The sequence below is a fragment of the Agelaius phoeniceus genome, chromosome 3, assembly GCF_051311805.1.
Source record: "Agelaius phoeniceus isolate bAgePho1 chromosome 3, bAgePho1.hap1, whole genome shotgun sequence".
In the NCBI taxonomy this organism is placed as follows: Eukaryota; Metazoa; Chordata; class Aves; order Passeriformes; family Icteridae; genus Agelaius; species Agelaius phoeniceus.
The window spans coordinates 75,097,768-75,116,114 of record NC_135267.1 but is presented as its reverse complement, the minus strand read 5'-3'; the positions used below and the strand labels follow the sequence as shown (position 1 = coordinate 75,116,114).

The following is an 18,347-nucleotide window of genomic DNA, read 5'->3' as shown; positions in this document are numbered from 1 at the left end:
TACACTAGGATGCTTGATGGCCTCTCTGAAATTAATCAATGGTCTTATTCCACCACCCAGAGGACACCACAGAAATGCCAGCAAAACTAATGAGGAGTGACAGTCTTTCATAGCATTGGAGCAAAGAATCCTGCCATTGTGTGGACACGAAGAATGAGCACTCTTAAAAGAAATCTCCTTATGCCTTGGTTAGATAATTTTGCATTGAAAATAAGCTCCCATTGCTGCTCCTTTGGTTTTTTATAAAGATCATTATTCCATGGCTAGAAATTTGGTTTTACCTGCTATCAACATCTGCTTGGTATCTGTATTTGCTGTGACCTAGACTGTGACCCTTAGAGGCAAAGGTCAGAGTGACCCCAAACCTTTTGCATGATTTAAAGACAACATAGAATTTAAACTACTCGAAGCAGTGATGGTGATAGCAAAGAGAACAGGAGACTCTTGGAATTGCACTAGCAGAAAGGAAAGGAAAGAGATAGTATGTTAGCCTAAAAGCTGCTGCTCCCTTGTTACCCAGGTAAGGCTACATGCCAGAAGCAGCTTCTCAGTTACCTTTGATTCTGTCTTCCATGAAAATGCCAAGAAAACAATCTGGAAACTATTTTGGTCTGACATCCACTTGTGAAACTGCAAGAAATAGTAATAAAACCTTTGCACGGAAGATGCTGTTTACTGCAGTACACCTTGGTCTTGGAGTTAGCTCCATGCCACAGGAAAATATGACTGGAAAATATGTACTAGCATGGTCTCCTGAGTCATATTTACCCCACATCTGCAATAGTTTTAAATAACAAAAACATAATAAAGTAAAGATGGGTCTTTGGTACCACTCTGTTTAGCAAAAGCTTGTTTAAATAGTTTTTTATGTTTAATTTTTCTTTTCCAGCACTACCTCCACAGTGTTTTAGTGAACCTAAAATGACTCACATCTTCTTGTCATTTCTGTAATTTTCCCTCCCTCATTTCTTGCAGTAATGGTTGCTAGTGGGTGGATGGAGAATGCTGACCAGAGGATAACAGTTGTGCAAACAATATTCTGGTTATATAATCTGTGAATCTTATTTGTAAATAAACCTGATTCTTGAATAGATCCTGGTGTACTTAAAAATCCCTTTGATTTTAAGGTGTCTGCAGCCACTCATTCCCTCCAGACTCTTTTTGCTTTTACAGGTCTCACTTCTTCTAGACATTTATCTAATTATTTCTTTAGAAATGCTGATTTTTCAGTTATAATCTATAGGTATCAGTGCGCAGCATTAGGAGTGAAGAATAACTCTCCAGAGAGCAACCTGATCACTTCATGCATCACCAAAGAACTTGCAATAAATTCATCATCCATAACCTGAAACCCCATCCATTTATAAAACATAAACTTTATATGTAATATATCTGTGCTGTGTACTGACTATAAAGAATGTTTGAATTATTGTTTACTGGCCGGGGCTATGTGCAAATCATTATTTTCAATCATGTATGTACACTTATTTAGCTTACTTTCATAATTGTAGTCTCCTTGCAAATCTTTTCCATTCTGAATTCAGATGATGCCTCAGCTCCTGCGCTGGAGACTCAGCCTCAAGGTGATGAAGAAGGTGAGTGAATTTAACAGTGTGGTATTAAACTGTGCAGTTATGGACTGTATTCCACAACATAAAATGCCATCCTAGGAGTATCTACAACTGCTGGGGCGGTTGCAGGAAAGTGCAAACATCTGTTCTTTTTTTTAGGAACAACAAAGACAACAAACACAATGCATGATAGTCTGGAGATGAGACTTTACCTGTGGAGACCAACATCAGCAATTTTAGTTGTCATGACTGAGGGCAGACACAGGTTTTAAACTTGAGCCAAAGTGCAGATTAAAACTCTATGTTGAAATAAACAAGTCAGAGGGTAACTTCTGTCCTCAGCATAATGACTAGTAATATCACTGTTGAGGCTGATGTTTTGTGAGCCTTATTTGACTCCGGAGAAATTAATTGCCATTAAAGAAGCAATATTAGTCCTATGTTGTGGCTGCCTTATCACTCACCGCTAATCTTGCAGAATTTGGGTCTGCGGCCATTATATGTTTTGGGTCCAGAGTAGGACATTTTTATTTTTATTAAAAATAATTTTCATCTAAAAGTATTTATTGAACTTTTAGATTGAAAAATCTTCTGTATGAATAGGATAAGGAAAGGGCTATTCATGCCTTTGCATGAATAATAATCTTAACTGCCCTAATAAAAACCACTGTGGCCTTTTTTTTTTAAGGTCCATGTTTCTTTAAACTTAGCCTCTATTCAGTTGCTAATAAATTTTAAAAATGTTAACATTTATAAAGTATTTTCTGTTGCCTTTTTTTTTTTTTCTTCTAGATATAGCTTCTCGTTATCCTACCTTATGGACTGAGCAAGTAAAGAGTAGACAGAACAAAACCAATAAAAGCTCAGGTAAGAAACTTAGGTTGTTCTTACTTTGCAAAGTTCCTGTGAAGGTGTGCATGAACCATTTTAATAACCATCATGCTTCCACTCTCTTTGTATGATAGTGCCTTAATGATTTGCAATAGTGATGATTTACTAAGCTCATGCATCATACATTCCTTTATAGAGGAGTACTTTTGGCCAGGCTTTACTTAGCTAAAATGATATTAGTCCACTAAAGTCTCTGGTTGGTTCATACCTATTTGCATCTGTCTAGTGGGTCAGACACTTATTTTACATTCTTTTTAATTATCTTCCTCTTTGCTATCTGCTTATTTTTGAGTGATATGCAGCAAGAAGGTGCTTGTAAAACGACAGTGTGGATTACTGTTGTTTGGTGGTGAATCTTAGAAAGCAGACCTGAAAAGAAGCAAACTCTCATCAGAAGCCAGTTTTCAGTGAGCAGGAATTGGAAAGACAGTGTTACCTGCTTTTTACTACATCAGTCACCTGCTATTTACAAACTGATCACTAGTTTGATGTGAATTAATTATGTTGCTTTTTAAACAATAAATGTGGAATTCTTGCTTTACTTATTTTCATCACTGTTTAGAATTGAGCTTTTTAAAGCTGGACTAGGAATGTCCGGTGAATGTCCTAAGACTGAATTCTCTATAGTATTCAGATAAATTCAGTGCTTTGGTAGATGATAAATTTTGGTGCCTTTTTCATTGCTTCTTCCTTTCAGTGGCATAAACTTTAGAGAATCTTCCTAGTTTCTATTTCTGTGGAAAAATGTATAGTTTGAAGGCAAACATTAATGATGTAGGCTATGATTCAGTAAATCATTCCAAACCACATTTCAAATCCAGTAGAAATTGAAGTTATGCTTTGCATTAAGTACTGTGCTTAAGTATTTTACTGAATTGAGGCCAAAAGCATTTAGAAAAGACAAACAATCATCATGAGAAAGAAAGCAAGACACTAAAAGGTTGAAAGATTCCTTTATATAAGCTATTTTTAACATCAGTGCAGTTATTATTAATCATTTTTCTCTTCTTGATTTTCCAGTAGGCACTTAAGGGAAGGACCTTAAACAGTGTAGACAAGAGTTTGAAGCAAATACTTTTCATGCTGGAGATTTAAATTTTCATTTCTTTAGTCAGTGTAGGCAAGAACAGAATTCCTTTGGGATTTCTGTAGCATAAAATAGGTCTATAGAAATTTGTCACTTAGGAGTGTTTGTTTAATTTTTACAGTGCTAGAGACTAAAGCAAGACTTCTTGAGTTTGCAGTGTAGCTGCCAAAGCTTCAACACACACACACAAACACATATACTAACACAAGTGCACACACAAAGACAAGATAAAAAAGGTGGGTTTATTTCTGGGAACTGGTAACCTCCAGTCCAGCTAAAAACACATTTACAAGAGAAGAGGAATCAGAAGCATAGCTTACCTCTGTTGTGACTCCTAGCCCATCATCAAAAGCATGATTGTGTTGGATTTGCTAACAGGACTTGCTCGCAATGGTGGTGCCATATCCAGGCTAGCAGAATTACTTCAGGAGGTACTGTGAAGCAAACCTCTCTGTAATTTGTAGCTATATCTGATGTTCCAGATTGACATAATCAATCAAGGTGAATCCAGGTGCTAAAAACAGTGACCTCCCTGATTGTTGTAGGCAGGTTTTTAAGGTCTTTAAAAAAAAGAGAGAGAAGGATTTTCCCCTTATTACCTCTCAGAGTGGCGCCAAGGCTTTTGGGAACATCTACAGAGAATCAACTCTGGACTGTTTTGTGTACTGAGCAGGAAAGAACTTGCCACTGAATCCAGTAGATTGTAAACTTGCCATCTTCCCACTTCCAGGCTTCAATATAAAGGATAACTATAGATGTCTTCTTCACTCAGTTAGCTTAGTAAACTCTGATTCGGACTTGATCATATAAACATCAGAAAGCTTATTGAAAAGTATTTGTCTGAGGAAAATGAGGAAAATTTATCTCTGCACAGGAACTGTGTTTATAAAACAAAACACAAAGCCAAATTTATTCATAATGGGCTTAATTTCCTTTTTTTTCTATAGTAATCCTAGTGCTGTCTAAGAAATTCTTGAGGTGCAAATAACACTATCATCTAGCCTTGCCTATAGAACATAACTAAAAAAAGACAAAATAAAAATTTCAGGCAAGATACTTATATCCTATTTACCGACTTACTATTTTAGTCTATACTGCTTTCTTCTTGCTAGTTTTTACTTGAATATATGTTCTAATGTATCATGATCAACATGTCATCTACAAACTTGTCTTGAGCTGAGAAATCAATCTCCTTAGGAGAAAGGCTTTGTGAGTTAAGGTCACAAATTAGTACATTAAACTTGTTTTAATTAATACATTAAATTTGTTTTAACCATGAAGTGGTTTGCTTTTACTATTCTGCAAATGACCTGCCAGTTACAATTAGTGAGTAAAATCAGCATAACCTATTTTAGGTTTTGGAAGATAAAAAATAATGGCTCAGGAAATTCTGGTTTATATTAGTTCTCCAGTGCATTCATTTGACTGAATGAGCCTAAATTAATTTAGCACAGAGTAATGGCATTTGCAAGACTCACAGATGCAAGGCATGAAATTAGTAGATTATATATCCATGTTCTATAATGCCTTCTAGTGTGTGTTCTTTTTGTTGGCTCAGAGAAATAGGCCTTTGCCTTCACTTAAGGCATTTGTGGAGTGGTATTTAACTTATTAGTTTTTGAAAACAAAATTTTACTCCTGGAAAAAATGCCATCAACACTGGATTATGTTACAATAGCTCTGTTTAGAGTGGCTGTTTTGAGTAGAAACATCTCAATAGATGTTTTGGTACATTTAAGATGATTTCCAAAATACTTTTTCTTTCCATACTTAGACTAGAGTATTCATCTCATTGCTAGAATAGGTTTTGCTGAGATACTTTATACATATGTCACAGTGCCTTTGTAAATATTTTGTGACTACCCCCACGGTCCTCATTTCTTCCTCCATTTCACAGAAAACATTGTGGATTTGCCGCATCAGATTGACAGAAGTAGGAATTTTACCAACAGCTATAGAAAATAAACAGAAAACATTGAACAAGGTACTACATGGATTCTGATTAAGACACAGCCTACGCTGCTGTGTGTCTGTGAACTCAGGGTCTAAATTCCTGCCAGGAATTTAGGCATGGTAGCTAGTTTAGATCTGTAGCTGATATTAAGGTATCTGTGCTTTAGGTGAACATAGTCCCACACTGGTATCAGTTGGAAATCCGAGCACTATATGAGTGGAGAAGACAGTGCAGATACTTTCCCATCACCTAACAGGGAAAATCCACTTCCCTGAGGAAACCTCAGGGTGGACTGTAAATCTCTTAGATTCTCCTTGCTAAATCTGCTCTATCAGCAGTTTATATCCCTGGGGATTCTTGGCAACACAGTGTGATGTTTTTCAGAGGTTGTACACCATTTTTTCTGTTTAAGTATAGACAAAGAAAGTGTAGTTTAATTCTTTTCACAATGCCCAGTGAAATTCAAATTCATTTTGTTAGCTTGAATTTGAGAGCCATTATTTTCAAATAGTCTGTTGTGCGAGCACTTTCCTGAGAAATAAATAGTGTGAGTTTAAGTGATAACATTTTTAATGTTCAAAAAGATTCTTAAAGTACTCAGTAATTTCTCAGTAGAATCTGTATTTTGTAATAAATATCTAAGTGTAGAAAACACCACAGAATAAACCATACTTAATGTAAAATTTCATTAATTTTGCAAGTAAATTTTGCAAGTATAGGAAAGAAAAAGTCATCTGTAACCTGTAATATACTTATATAGGTACTTAAAGACCTTAGAAATCCTGGTGATAGTGTAATTCAAGATAAAAAAAGTTTGAATATTGTTCTGGTGGCTAAAATACAATACAGTTTCACCTATTTACTATTCAGTTCTCTTATTATAATACTTTCATCTGTTTCTGTAGAGATGTAATAGTATCGTAGCGCTAATGATTTATATGTTCATTGATCATACATTTGTTGATTGTGTATTTAATTAGCATTGTAAAGGGGTTCTAAAACTGGTGTTTGTTATGTTGATAATCCAGTATGACCAGTATGACCAAAACAGAACAGAGGAAGAAATTGTTGCCTTTTTTTGTTGACCCATTTGTTCACATTTCATCTGAACCACACAGACAAGTGATGCAGTGTTTGTGCCAGCTCTGTGATTTCTGTCATCTTTATGCTTATATGCTTTAAGCAGGTTCTAGTGGACAAGCCATACTTAATCCATCATAAAAAAGGGCTGACCCAGAGAAAATCCTGATCTGCCATTAAGACTTCTGATGCAGGGTCAGGTTTATGTGATTATGACATTTTTCCTCCAGAATGAAGAATTCTAAATCACAATTACATCACAATCACATAATTGTCTCCTCAAACTATGGTTTTAGTGATTTCAAGAGTACCCAGATTTCAAACCCCTTAATCTGGATATTCTGGTAGTGTAGAATCATCATCAAAATTTTTTACTTCACCTGTGCACACATGAAAGGGACACATAGCTTTTTATTTAATTTTCTGACACAATGGAGTGGTGCTTTACTGCTCCCTTTTTGCTACAGACTGTCATTTTCAGGACTTAAAAAATCTGTTGCAAGATTTTATCAATTAGTCCCAAAGAGTTCGATCCAAGAGTTTCATTCTCAAAACAACATCTGGGAAAACACAGATGAGCACATACAGCAATGTATTATAGACTTGGTGCAAATGCAAATGAAAACAGTTGGTATGATGTCTGCTGAGAATACCTTCTTAATAGACTAAAATAGTGAAATCTAAAGTGATAATTATGTGTCTGTATCTATAGCTGCTTGCATTTATCTGTCTGTATAGTCTGAATCTGTTGGCAAAGTGTGCCAGGAAGACTGATTAATATGACAGAGTAACATTCTAAGAGGTGAATGTAGTTTTTATTGCCATGTCATCTGACAGCTTCAAAGCATTTGTACATTAGAGTTTTTCTCACATGGAAACTATGTTGGTTGTCAGTGAGGTTTCTGTCTCATTAGCTTGCTTGTTTTATTTCTCAGAAGCAATTGTTCCAGTATTAGTATCCTGGTGCATTGCTCATTCCCTGAACATCACCTCCTGAAAGGACAAAGACAAAACTTGTTCCATACTCCAATGCTCATGTTTATTCCAAACTCAACCTGACCAACTTATTACTGTTTTACCTATCCTGAAAAAAGTCAGTCCTAAAGTTAAAAAAAACTTGCATAAAGACCCCCCCCCCCCAAGAAACCATTTCATTTCAAAGGAAATAAATACAAGATTTCATGTGTCTGCCCAATTACATCAATTTTAAGAGCCATTCCTTTCTAAGCAAAGGAAAATTAATAACCTAGAGACAGAAAACTGTGTAACAGCTCAGTGACTTTTTATTTATTCTTATTAATTGTTGCATTTTCCAGACGTTGCTTTTAGTGTTCACTGAAGATAAATTACCTGCAGCTGAAATTGTGTAAACGAGCAAGGAAAAATTAAGATCCAGTTGAATGTTTCCACTTACATATTTATTACAAAATAGTTAGAAGTTTTCTGAAAGTATTTTGAATTAGGCTTATTTCAAAATGTGGAAATTTGAGATATGAAACCAGTTATAACAGAAGGAAATCAAAATGGATATCATAAAAAAGTGAGGAAAGAACATAGGCAAGAGGGGAAGAAAATATTTTAAAAGCTTGTTGCCTGTCTTTTTCAGCAGGGGTTCCTAGGAAGTAGTTTGTTGTCCTGCAGAACCCTGGTTAATCTTCCATTCTCAAATTTTTTTGTATTTGGCATTAAAGGAGGAGCAGGTGAGGATGATGCCTGCTTGCTCTTAATATATTATGCCTATACTGGACACTCAGAAATGGACTTCAAATACATAAAGTAGACTTGCATAGGGAAAGAGCCTGAGTAGAAGTGGTCCATTAATTGAAAACCACTGAATTACACAGAAAAACTGGAGCTTTTTGACTGTTACTAGCTCATTTCAGCCCTAAAGACAGTGTTTCTTTCCAACAATTAGTGAGGTTTGAGCCACACTCAACCACGGTAATTGCTTGTGTTGTAAATACTTGTGTTGTAAATGCAGTCATTCGCTGTAGCTGGAGAAGTCAAAAGCGTGGTAATAAATTGTTGAAGTAGATCCATGTCCTGCCTAGAGTATCTGACATTGTCATGGGCTAAAAGTTACAAAAGCTTGTAGGAGATCTGTAATGTTCTGACATGGAGGTTTGATAATCCAGAGTATTGGAAATGGAATTGGCTTAATCCCTAAAAACCTCAATTCAAACCCTGAAAGGAAAGTAGAATAGAAGGCATGAGTATTGATTTTAAATGTCTTCAAACATCCCAACGGGCTATCGAATCAACACAGAGACTCTGTCAAGGGGAACTCATTCCACAACAAATGGCAATCTGTCTCTGCTGAATTTTAGACAAGTTCACGTCCAGACATTTTTACTATGAATTTTCTACCTTGGGCTTATCTGCAGGTCAGTTCCCTACACAAGGAAAGACACTAGCATTATTTCATGACATCTAGAGCAAGTCCAAATATTTTTTGTTAGCCATAGATCTGCCTTTTGGGCGTTGTAAAGTCTGTGGGTGCTGAAAGACATGAGCTGTTAGAACATTTTTTGTTCAGCCTGTTCTCTCAGCAAAGTGGTGCATGGCAGAGAAGGGCATTGCATGGAATTTTAGTAAGAAATTCTCAGATGAAGATTGGAAGCTTCCAAAACACAATCTTATGGCCTTCTCAGATTCTTAGAGTTGACTCTTGTAGCTGATTCACTAAATGTTCCCTTTAGAGTTCAAGATGGAACTTAATTATTCTGAGTGAACTATAATTTCTGATTTGTATTTTACTCTAAACCTAGCATTGTTAAGAACCTGCTGGGGAGGGAGATCCATTAGGCACTGTCACAACTTGTTATATGCACTACTGTTGTATTTTAAAGTGTAGGAGGCAGCTCTCTTTACTTCTCTTTCATTTGCTGTTGTTTTTCTGTCAAGGACCACAATAGTTTTAGAGTAGAATTCTTTCCAAATATTGCTTGCAAGATGCCCTCTGGCAGCTGAAAAACTCACAGCTCAAAAACTATTGAATGTTCACATCACTCCGGCCAATCAGTGAATGGTTGACTTAGTTCCTAATAGAGAACTTTTTATTACTTTCAGCAGCAATTTTTAATGATACTCTAGTCTTGATTTACCTGTTACAAAAGAGGGAACAGTACTATTCAACCTCTTCATGTTCTGCACCAGTGAACAAAATCACTCTTCATACTCTGGTCCTCTTTCTTTTCCTTGCTCTGCTTTGCCTTGCCTGACCTAAATTGGTAAAGGAAAATTGCTGTTTTCTTTCAGTTCTTTCAGAGTCGTCCAAGAAGATTAAACTTTCCAGACCTCCCCACACTGCTTGTACATTATGATTCATTCTTAATTCATAGGCTGCTGGATCATGCTTGTTATAGAACTGTCCTATCTTTTACAATCCTTTTCACAAGGATTTTAATTTATCTTCATTTTAATTTTACATATTAGTTCAAAACCTTAAAAAAGATCAAGCACTGCCATTTCCAGCTTTTTCCTCCCACTACAGGGGAAGACCCTCCCATCCTAAACCATTAGAAAAAGAGCTCTGTTTTACATCCAGTTGATGTTCTTTATCCTCAGGATGTTCCAGGGCTTTACTGGACCCCCACTGTGGGGAGGGAAAAAAAAATCTGTTTTATGCAAGGCTGATAATTTGTATTTTACTGCATGTGTTAAAATTTGATGCCAAAAGATAGTAATCTTTCCTGACCATTTTTAATTATATCACATTACTTGCTACAGCAAGTAAATGACAATACAGTCCTGCTTGAAGTTCTCCTTTAGTTTTCAGACATGTACTCCTCCACCTACCCACAGCTTTCTATGGTTTGCCAGACATCAGATTGCATAATCATAAAAACATCAATAAGGTCCATAAATCCTAAGAGGAATGTCAGGTTAATGATCTGTATTTTAGTGGCAGATGAAAACAAATCATGTAAATCATGTTAATGCACAGAAACATATTAGACTGGATCATATCTAATGACATAATCTTTCTGGGAAATAGATAAAACTTTCAGTCAAGACCGTCTGGTTCTGGCTATGGATGTACTATGGTTGCTGGGTGGTATGTAGAAGATAGGTCTTCCAACAGGGTAAACAGTAAGAGCTGCCAGGCGTTCCATCCTCATCCAGAGACCTGATAGGAGAAAATGTCCATGTTCTATGCAGAGATGCAGTTTTTTCTTCTATCAGGATAAGTCAAATAACCAGGTATCTACCCTTCCAATAATGGAATAAGCTTTGTTTGGAAAAGAAGCGAAAACCAGTTATATGGACTGTGGAATTCTACTGCTTGGTCTGCACAAAAAAGTTCTGACTGTTGTTAATGGAAATAGAGACTGTGGGAGGACCATGTAATGTTCCCTGGTAGATCAGATTATGGCTAGTCATGGTGGCTTAAATTTGGAGGGATTTTTAATTGGATGATTTATCACATATGAATTCCACATTTCTTATTTGCCAAGCCATGTATCTCTGAACGAAATTGTTGAAGAGACTACAGCTTGTGTTACAGTTCATGCATTGCTTAATTTTTTTCAAAAAAATTCTTGGCTTTTTCCTTAATTCTGTAACAAATTGCCACATGATGCAGGAACTTTTTGAGGCTTCATCAGTAATTTTAGCGTTCTCCATTTGGTACAAAAGCAAGAGAAATTCAGCTCGTACAGTGACTTCTATGTGATAGGTGGAATTCACCCCCAAATGTGTTCACTGGCCACCTGTCTGCAATGAAGCTGTTGCATTAGTCTAACTCTTTACAGCAGTGTCTGCTTTTATGGACTGTTAAGGTCCAAGGTTAATGCTGTCATCCATGGACCCTTTACCCTACCCTGTCCTGAATGCAGTGTACTGGATTATTTTATTAGTCACAGTTTCCAATGTAGAGCCTCCTTTCCAGGCAAAGCCACACCAAGGGTCATCAGAGCAAGGGAAGTTCTTGAAGGCAAATAATGTTACTAAGGTACATAGACCCACTTTGGGATCTTCTCATCTATACCCCAACTATTGTCTTACAACTGGCTTGCTTTACATTTTACTGCACTCTGTACATTGTGCTCTGTCACCTTTCAAATCAGGCTGCTCCAGATAAATGCTAGGCACTGTTTTCCCTGCAGTCTGCAATGTGTAGAAATAACTGCCTGGGAATAACGTTAAGTATTGTTTCCACAATGCACTAGACTTCTGTATTACTGGAGAAGAAGCAGTGGTTGAAGAGACAGACCACTGCTTTTCATTAAGCAATTTTTAATACCTGTTTTAGTTTAAAAGCAGCAGGCTAAGTATCTGCACTCATCCACAAATAAAACTATGTTTAAATACAGTTAAGGCTGCAAATTAAATTGGAGATCTCAAATTCTCTTGGTCAAAACAAGAGAAAAGAGAGGGCAAAGCTTAATATGCCAAACTGGTTGAAAATGCAGTCTTCTGTGGAAAACACATGACTAAATAGAGAACTTGTTTTTTAAATATATGTATTTTCATCTAAAAAAGTGCATCTTCAAGACAAAAATTCAGTTAAAAATATCTTCAAATAACTGAATGTTTTTGGCTCAAAACTCAAAATCTGTTTACTTGCCTAACTGGTTTGGGGAGGATAAATTTAAATAACTTCTGATCTTGTTTCCTCTCTGATTTTCCTAAAACTCCCATTATGTAGCTAAAGTCATAATCTCAGACTGCCAGAAGATAATGAGAAAATTGCTAATCTCATTGCTCTCCTGTTTGATTGTCTCTTAGTTCAAGGGACTTACAGTTTCATTGTTCTTGAAGTTTCTAGTCAGATTTTAAAAGCAATCTAAGATCATTTTTAGGATATGATTTTAAGTTCCTATGAATTAACACAACAGAGGAGCAGCAAAACCAAAAATATCAGTATAAATGTCAGCGGTTTGAAAGGTCACTTCTTCTCATTTCCCTACCAACATGTTTAGTACAGAACAGTGACTTGTAATGTAGTCACACATCCTGTAGTTCATCCCTTTAGCTAAACAGTCCAATATAATAATAGAAAATTACTGTAGGAGGCAATGATTTAGTTTCAGCAGGCATGAAGCCTCGTTTTACTCGGAGCAGTGTGAATAGGAGTGACTCTGCTGCAGTTATGAGGCTAATACCACTGGAAGACTTATGAGGAGAGAGAAGAATCAGGCCTGGAGGGTTTATTTAAATTTTTATAAGTTTTTCTCTTTATGGCAACGTTAATGGTACAGGACTGATTATGATGTTATGGCTTCTCTTGGAAACACAGTGCACATTCATTTCTTAAAGTGGCTAGTATGTAGTATATCAGTCTTCTGAATCAGTGACAGTAGTACAGTCCACCCCAATCCTGCTGCTGTTACATAGGTGGAATTCCTCTTGACTTTAATGAATATGCTGTCAGCACATGGGCTCCTCCACTTCATTGGTATTGCCAGCTGAAAGGCTGAATAAAGTATTTTCTCTTAATTATCGTTATGTACAACTTAATTGTCACTAGATGATGTGTTTTGCACACTGAATCATATTTATATTCAGAAAAATTGAATATTCAGGAATACCTTCACACATCAGAGAATATGTCACATAACTAACCATGGTGCTAAGGGTGTCGTGGTGCACTTACCTTTCCAATACTCTTGTCAAAATGAGTCTGTGTGGCTTCTTTATAGAGCACCCCCTGTGGACAGCAAAGCTAGAGAGAAAATGCCTTGCTTCAAGTCTTCCCCTATATGATCAGGAAACTTTGTTAATCAGAATACTATATTTAAGCTCAATTTATCTTTTATTTCATACCTACTTTTATTGGAGCTTTTTGCAGTGTTATCTTTTTGCAATATAGTCTCTGTTATTCATCCTCAAAGTTGGTTGCATACAGAGAGTTCCCATTATGTTTCCAATCCTTTCTTTGCAGTCTTCTTTCTCTCCTGCCAGTAGCTGATCTTCACTGCCTGTTTCTCAATTTTTCACTAGATATCATTGTGCAATCTCAAATGCTGGTTAACATTTCTTGTAACACTGATTTATCATCTCTCTAATCTTTCATCTTCTCCTTTTAACTAAGACAGCCACAGGCATAAACTGGAGGCTTTATGAGGAGAATAACCAAGAAATAGAGGCTGTTGATCCTGCTGAGTTTGCAGGCTGTATTCTGAAAATATAGTGACCCCAAAATCAAGCTGAGAGTTCTTAGAAGCACCCAGTTAAGACTGCAAATAATAGGGAGGAGAGCCTGATTCCTAGATTGAGTAAACTTGGAAAGGTGTCATTACCTATCTGTGTAGGATGTCAGAGACTGTTTCAGAGATACCTTGTCCAGTGGTGCTATCCATACTGTAGGATACTGAAGGATTACAAAATGTAGGAGCAACTACATGTTTGATGCTAAAGCTAGTGAAATATATTTTCAGCATTAATTTAGTACCCTTCTAAGTAATAATGCTTCCTAAATAAGAATTCATCCTAAGTTAGAATGCTTCCTAAGTAACATTGCATCACCATAGCCAAAGCTGTGAGTTGTTTTGTGGAAGTTCATTTGAGATTTTCAAATAAAACTCAATACAAGTGTCATAATGTCAATGCTGTTGGTCTGACTGACTAGTGTTCAGAGTCTTGGACTGTATTTTGTGCCAATTCACTTCCTCAGGATATCATTGTGGAGACTTAAGCAGCCTACAAAGTATTGTATGGGAAAACATCTGATGTCAGCTAATGGAGGGAAGTAGTGTGGTTTCATTGCTTACATTCAGGGCAGCTAGCCAGGAACTCCAGGGCTCTAATCCTGGCTCTGCTTTGGGCAGGGCTGTCACAGTCTGGACACATCAATGCAAGCAGAAGAAAGGTTTCATCAGAGAGATGGCTGAGACAGCATCTAGTACAGGACTATAGAATACAATATGGCACTTTACAGGCTTATGCAGTACAGCAGGTGGAAGTGAAGGAAAAGTTGTTATATTGACCAGTTGAAATAGTGGTATTTCTCTAAATGAAAAGGGACCCTTTTTTTCAATTTTTCATGCCTTTTGTTTTGCTTGTTGATCTCAGTGTCCCAGTCATGTAAATCATGACATTGGATTTACATCTTTTTCCTTGCAACTGATCGATAACTTTAAAGATTCCTCCCCTTCATTCTGAAAACTATACCTGTCATTGTGTCATTGTAAAATATGTATGTAGAACACAAGCCAAAGAGAATAGGCTTGCCCCTTTGATGCAAGGGAGAGCCTGTGTCTTCTCCTGCATGTTACCTTCATGAAAATGTGCATACATGTATGAGGCAAAATTATTAGTGTTCAAGGGTACTTGCCATGGGACTGTACTGTAGTTGTTTCCAAATGAGACTCCAGACAAGCAGGTTTGTAAATACACAGGCTTTTCCACTCTTCTTTAGCCTGTGTTTGTTCCTCATGATTAATGAAAACAAGTACTGCTAAAGACCCTTGTGAACTACATTAATTATGCCAGTGGTTGATTGGTTTGGCCCCAAATGCTTTGTAACAATAGGCAGATTTAATTAGCAACAGCTCTGATTGCAATAGCTTCACAACCTCCTGGGAGCATCATGCAGTGAGCTTCCTTTTGCATTATTGTCAAGACATTAAACAATGTTTAATTTTCCCAAATTAAAAAGAACACAAAGCATACAATGCATTATATGTAGAAACAATAACAGAACTGTCTAAACGTAAGCAATAATAAAAACGTTTCCTTATTAGGTGACTGAATGCCAACATTGCGCTTTCCTGTGATGCTCATTGTAAAAGTTAAATATTTATAATCTGTTTTATTCAAGCAGTACTGCCAAAACCAGTCCTTCAGATTTCTTCCTTAGCTGTAGAGAGCTTCAAAATAAATATGGCTTGAGGTAGTTGTACATGTCTGTGTGGGAAGACGAGATGGGAACAGGTCTGAAAAGGCTGGAAATGCCAAGCAAACACCTTGAAAAATAACGCTTTGGGAAACCTGCTCTTTACTCTCACACACAGTAGATTGCTGGAAAGTATTTTTGCAAGGCCTCTACTATTTATCCAGGTCTTTTGTGTGGCATGTTAAACACTTAAAATAATGATCTTCTGAGGACATAAAGTAATCATGGATTGTAAAAGATTAAGGATCCTAGACTCTTTAAAACTCTCATTTTACTAGTTCAAAGGTCTTTGCTACTATGCATTATCTAAGAAACCTTTAAAATTGTTCTGAATATTCTTGGGACTAAATTTTCTGCTGCTGATCCCTACTGTATGCAATGGAATGGTTCCAGTTCATAGGAGCAGAAATTTTGGCCTGGAATTTTTCAATATGATTGTAGATCTCCCATTCTTCAAAAGCATAGTGATGTTTCACTTTCACATCATATTTAGCATTATCTACTCTTTAAAAAACTATTTCTTTTTGAAAACAGAGATGAAAGTGGGGTGGAATTGGAATTTTTATTTTTAATTCAGATTGCCCTTGTTTTTTTCCAAAGTTTGGAGGTAAAGACAAGCCGGAGATTTTTCTTTGCTCTTGAAACCAAAGCACAGGCTGAGCTGTTTAACCATGGCCATATGACAAAAAAAAAAAAAAAAAGAAAGAGCAATACAAAACTGTATTGAAAGTTATTTGAGTTGAAAGAATTAGTATTAGAATATTCTTACTGGCTTTTACTCTTCTTTGGCTCATCCTCTTTATTGCACACAAAACTTTGCCAAAATCAGTAAACAGTCTTCTTTCTGAATCCTGGAATTCTCCTGTTATGAATACTGACATCCTACGTGCTATATAAATAATGTGCCTTGGATATAGTGTGCTGTGGGGCAAAGACCTGTACAGCCTTTAATCTGAGATGAGCTTTTGGCTTTACACAGGGTTAAAGCAGTTCAGTTACCTTTTGACCAGGCTTCATGTTCATGTTGTTGAATCTCATACTGAGGGCAAGAGTTCTGGGAGCAGTATCATCAACAGATGATACCACCTTAGAGAAGTTGTTTGTTTCTCTGTTAAAAGATTTTTCATTGCACAACACAGTCCTTGTAATTAGAGACAAGCAATAATATGAATGCTCATTTTCCACCTGCTTCTTGCCTTTTCTTTGATGAGATGAAGAAGAAAAAACAGTATAAAAAGTTTTTGATTCATCTGTCATAGGTTAGCTTTTAAGGGTGTAATTATGTTCTCAGTATTACTACATTTTTTTAATTTTGAGATTGTTTAAACCAAGTAGGCTTTAAGAGTACTTATTTGAGAGGTAATGGCAATGGTAGCATAAACTTTTGTTTTATGGCTGTTGGAGTAACTGCCTGAAATACTGAAGAAAAAAATGGAGCATTTCTGTTTCAGCAGCCCATTTAATGTCTGTATTCCTGCTCAGTGCCTGAGGGCCAAATTCTTATCATTCTGTAATGCCTATCCAGTCTGCTATGAATCAATTAAAGGTGCAGACAGTACTGACCATTTTGTAAGATACTTTGACACATGTAAAGGAGAGCTACCAAAATTCAAAATAACATTCTCTTATTTTTTTTAACAATGCATCTCAGGTCACATTCCCATAAAACAGACAGAAATCCTCCTGGCTCCTGCTGGCTTCTGCAGCAGTAGTGAGGGTTCTGTCTGTAAGGTGGAAATTAGTTGATACTTAGAAAATTGAATGTTGGTAGAGTGCAGTCACCTCCAGACAGCAGGCAGGAGTTAAGCAATAAGGCTGGAAAACATTGCATGGTGCCAACAGCATTAGCAGTGTGAACCAGGAGCAGGAACATGACACAGGCTGCAGCCAGAGATGCCACTGTACACCTCTGAAAGGAAAATTACTTGAGTGCCTAAGGTCAAGTATCCAAAGTCATATCCACGCACTCAGTTTTCCAAATGGGGAAGAGAAACAACTTCTGTTTCATGGAGGGGAAATGCTAGATGGATAAACATTCGTGTAAGATGGCTGGGTTATTTGAGTGCCAAAGTATTAATTTAGGCACCCCTGTTTGCCTATTTTGTTTTTTAATTTTTAGTACAGCTATTCAAACAAATATGTATCCTCAGCTTACCTGGCAAAGAGTTTAATTTTCACAGCTCTATGGAAAAAGTGAACCAGATTTATTTTCACTTCAGATCTCTCTTGAAAAATGAGAGATTTTTCCACTGGCAGGAGACTCACATTAGCTGGTCAATATACTCATAAAGCAAGAATGATAGCTTTGTGCAATTTTGTTTAATGAATGAGCCTTCAGATTGCCATAGCAAGCTGGCCGGCCAGCCACTCTGTTTGGGACAAGTCGGTGATTTTCATTTACTGTAATTTTGGGTGGTGGCTTTTTTGTTTGGTTGGTTTTGCAGTTTGAATACAGTGTGGCTGCTCTGCTAAGGCAGGATGAGGCAGCCATACGTAAGAATAATAGGTACCAGTATTTCCTCTTATGTAGGAAAACCAGATTTCATCCCATTTGGCAAATAACTGCTTTCAGATGTATCCTTGCAGAATGGGGCAGTCATTTGCACATTATCCTCTCTCATTTTAGGAAGTCAAGTTAATAAAGCCTAGCAAGAACACCTGGAGATGATAATCCATGCTCTTCCTATTAATTGAGCAAAAGCAGGATGAGGGATCTAATCTCTTCAGAAGACCAGATTTTCCACTCTCATTGTGAAGCCTGATACCATGACATTGACCATTTAGCTTTAAATGATTTTTGATTTGTGTAAAGGTACTTTTTAAAGATCCATTGAGGAAGGTAGGGTGCAAACAGTCCTTGGATTATGCCTGGCACTTTGCAAAGGCTTGCTATCACTTTCACACACTGCTGTTAAAGATTTAACA

At 36.7% G+C, this 18,347-nt stretch overlaps 1 protein-coding gene across 4 annotated transcripts in view; it reads left to right on the top strand.

Moving 5' to 3' along the window:
* Positions 1-18,347, top strand: part of SMOC2 (SPARC related modular calcium binding 2) — a 138,024-nt gene that overhangs the window by 69,451 nt on the left and 50,226 nt on the right. For 2 of the 4 annotated variants that reach the window (XM_077175624.1, XM_054629996.2), the window contains exons 6-7: positions 1,512-1,595; positions 2,364-2,438. In XM_077175624.1, coding sequence (XP_077031739.1) covers positions 1,512-1,595; positions 2,364-2,438 — 159 coding nt within the window. The remainder of the gene's footprint in view (positions 1-1,511; positions 1,596-2,363; positions 2,439-18,347) is intronic. The other 2 variants (XM_077175626.1, XM_077175625.1) reach the window with 1 other exon arrangement.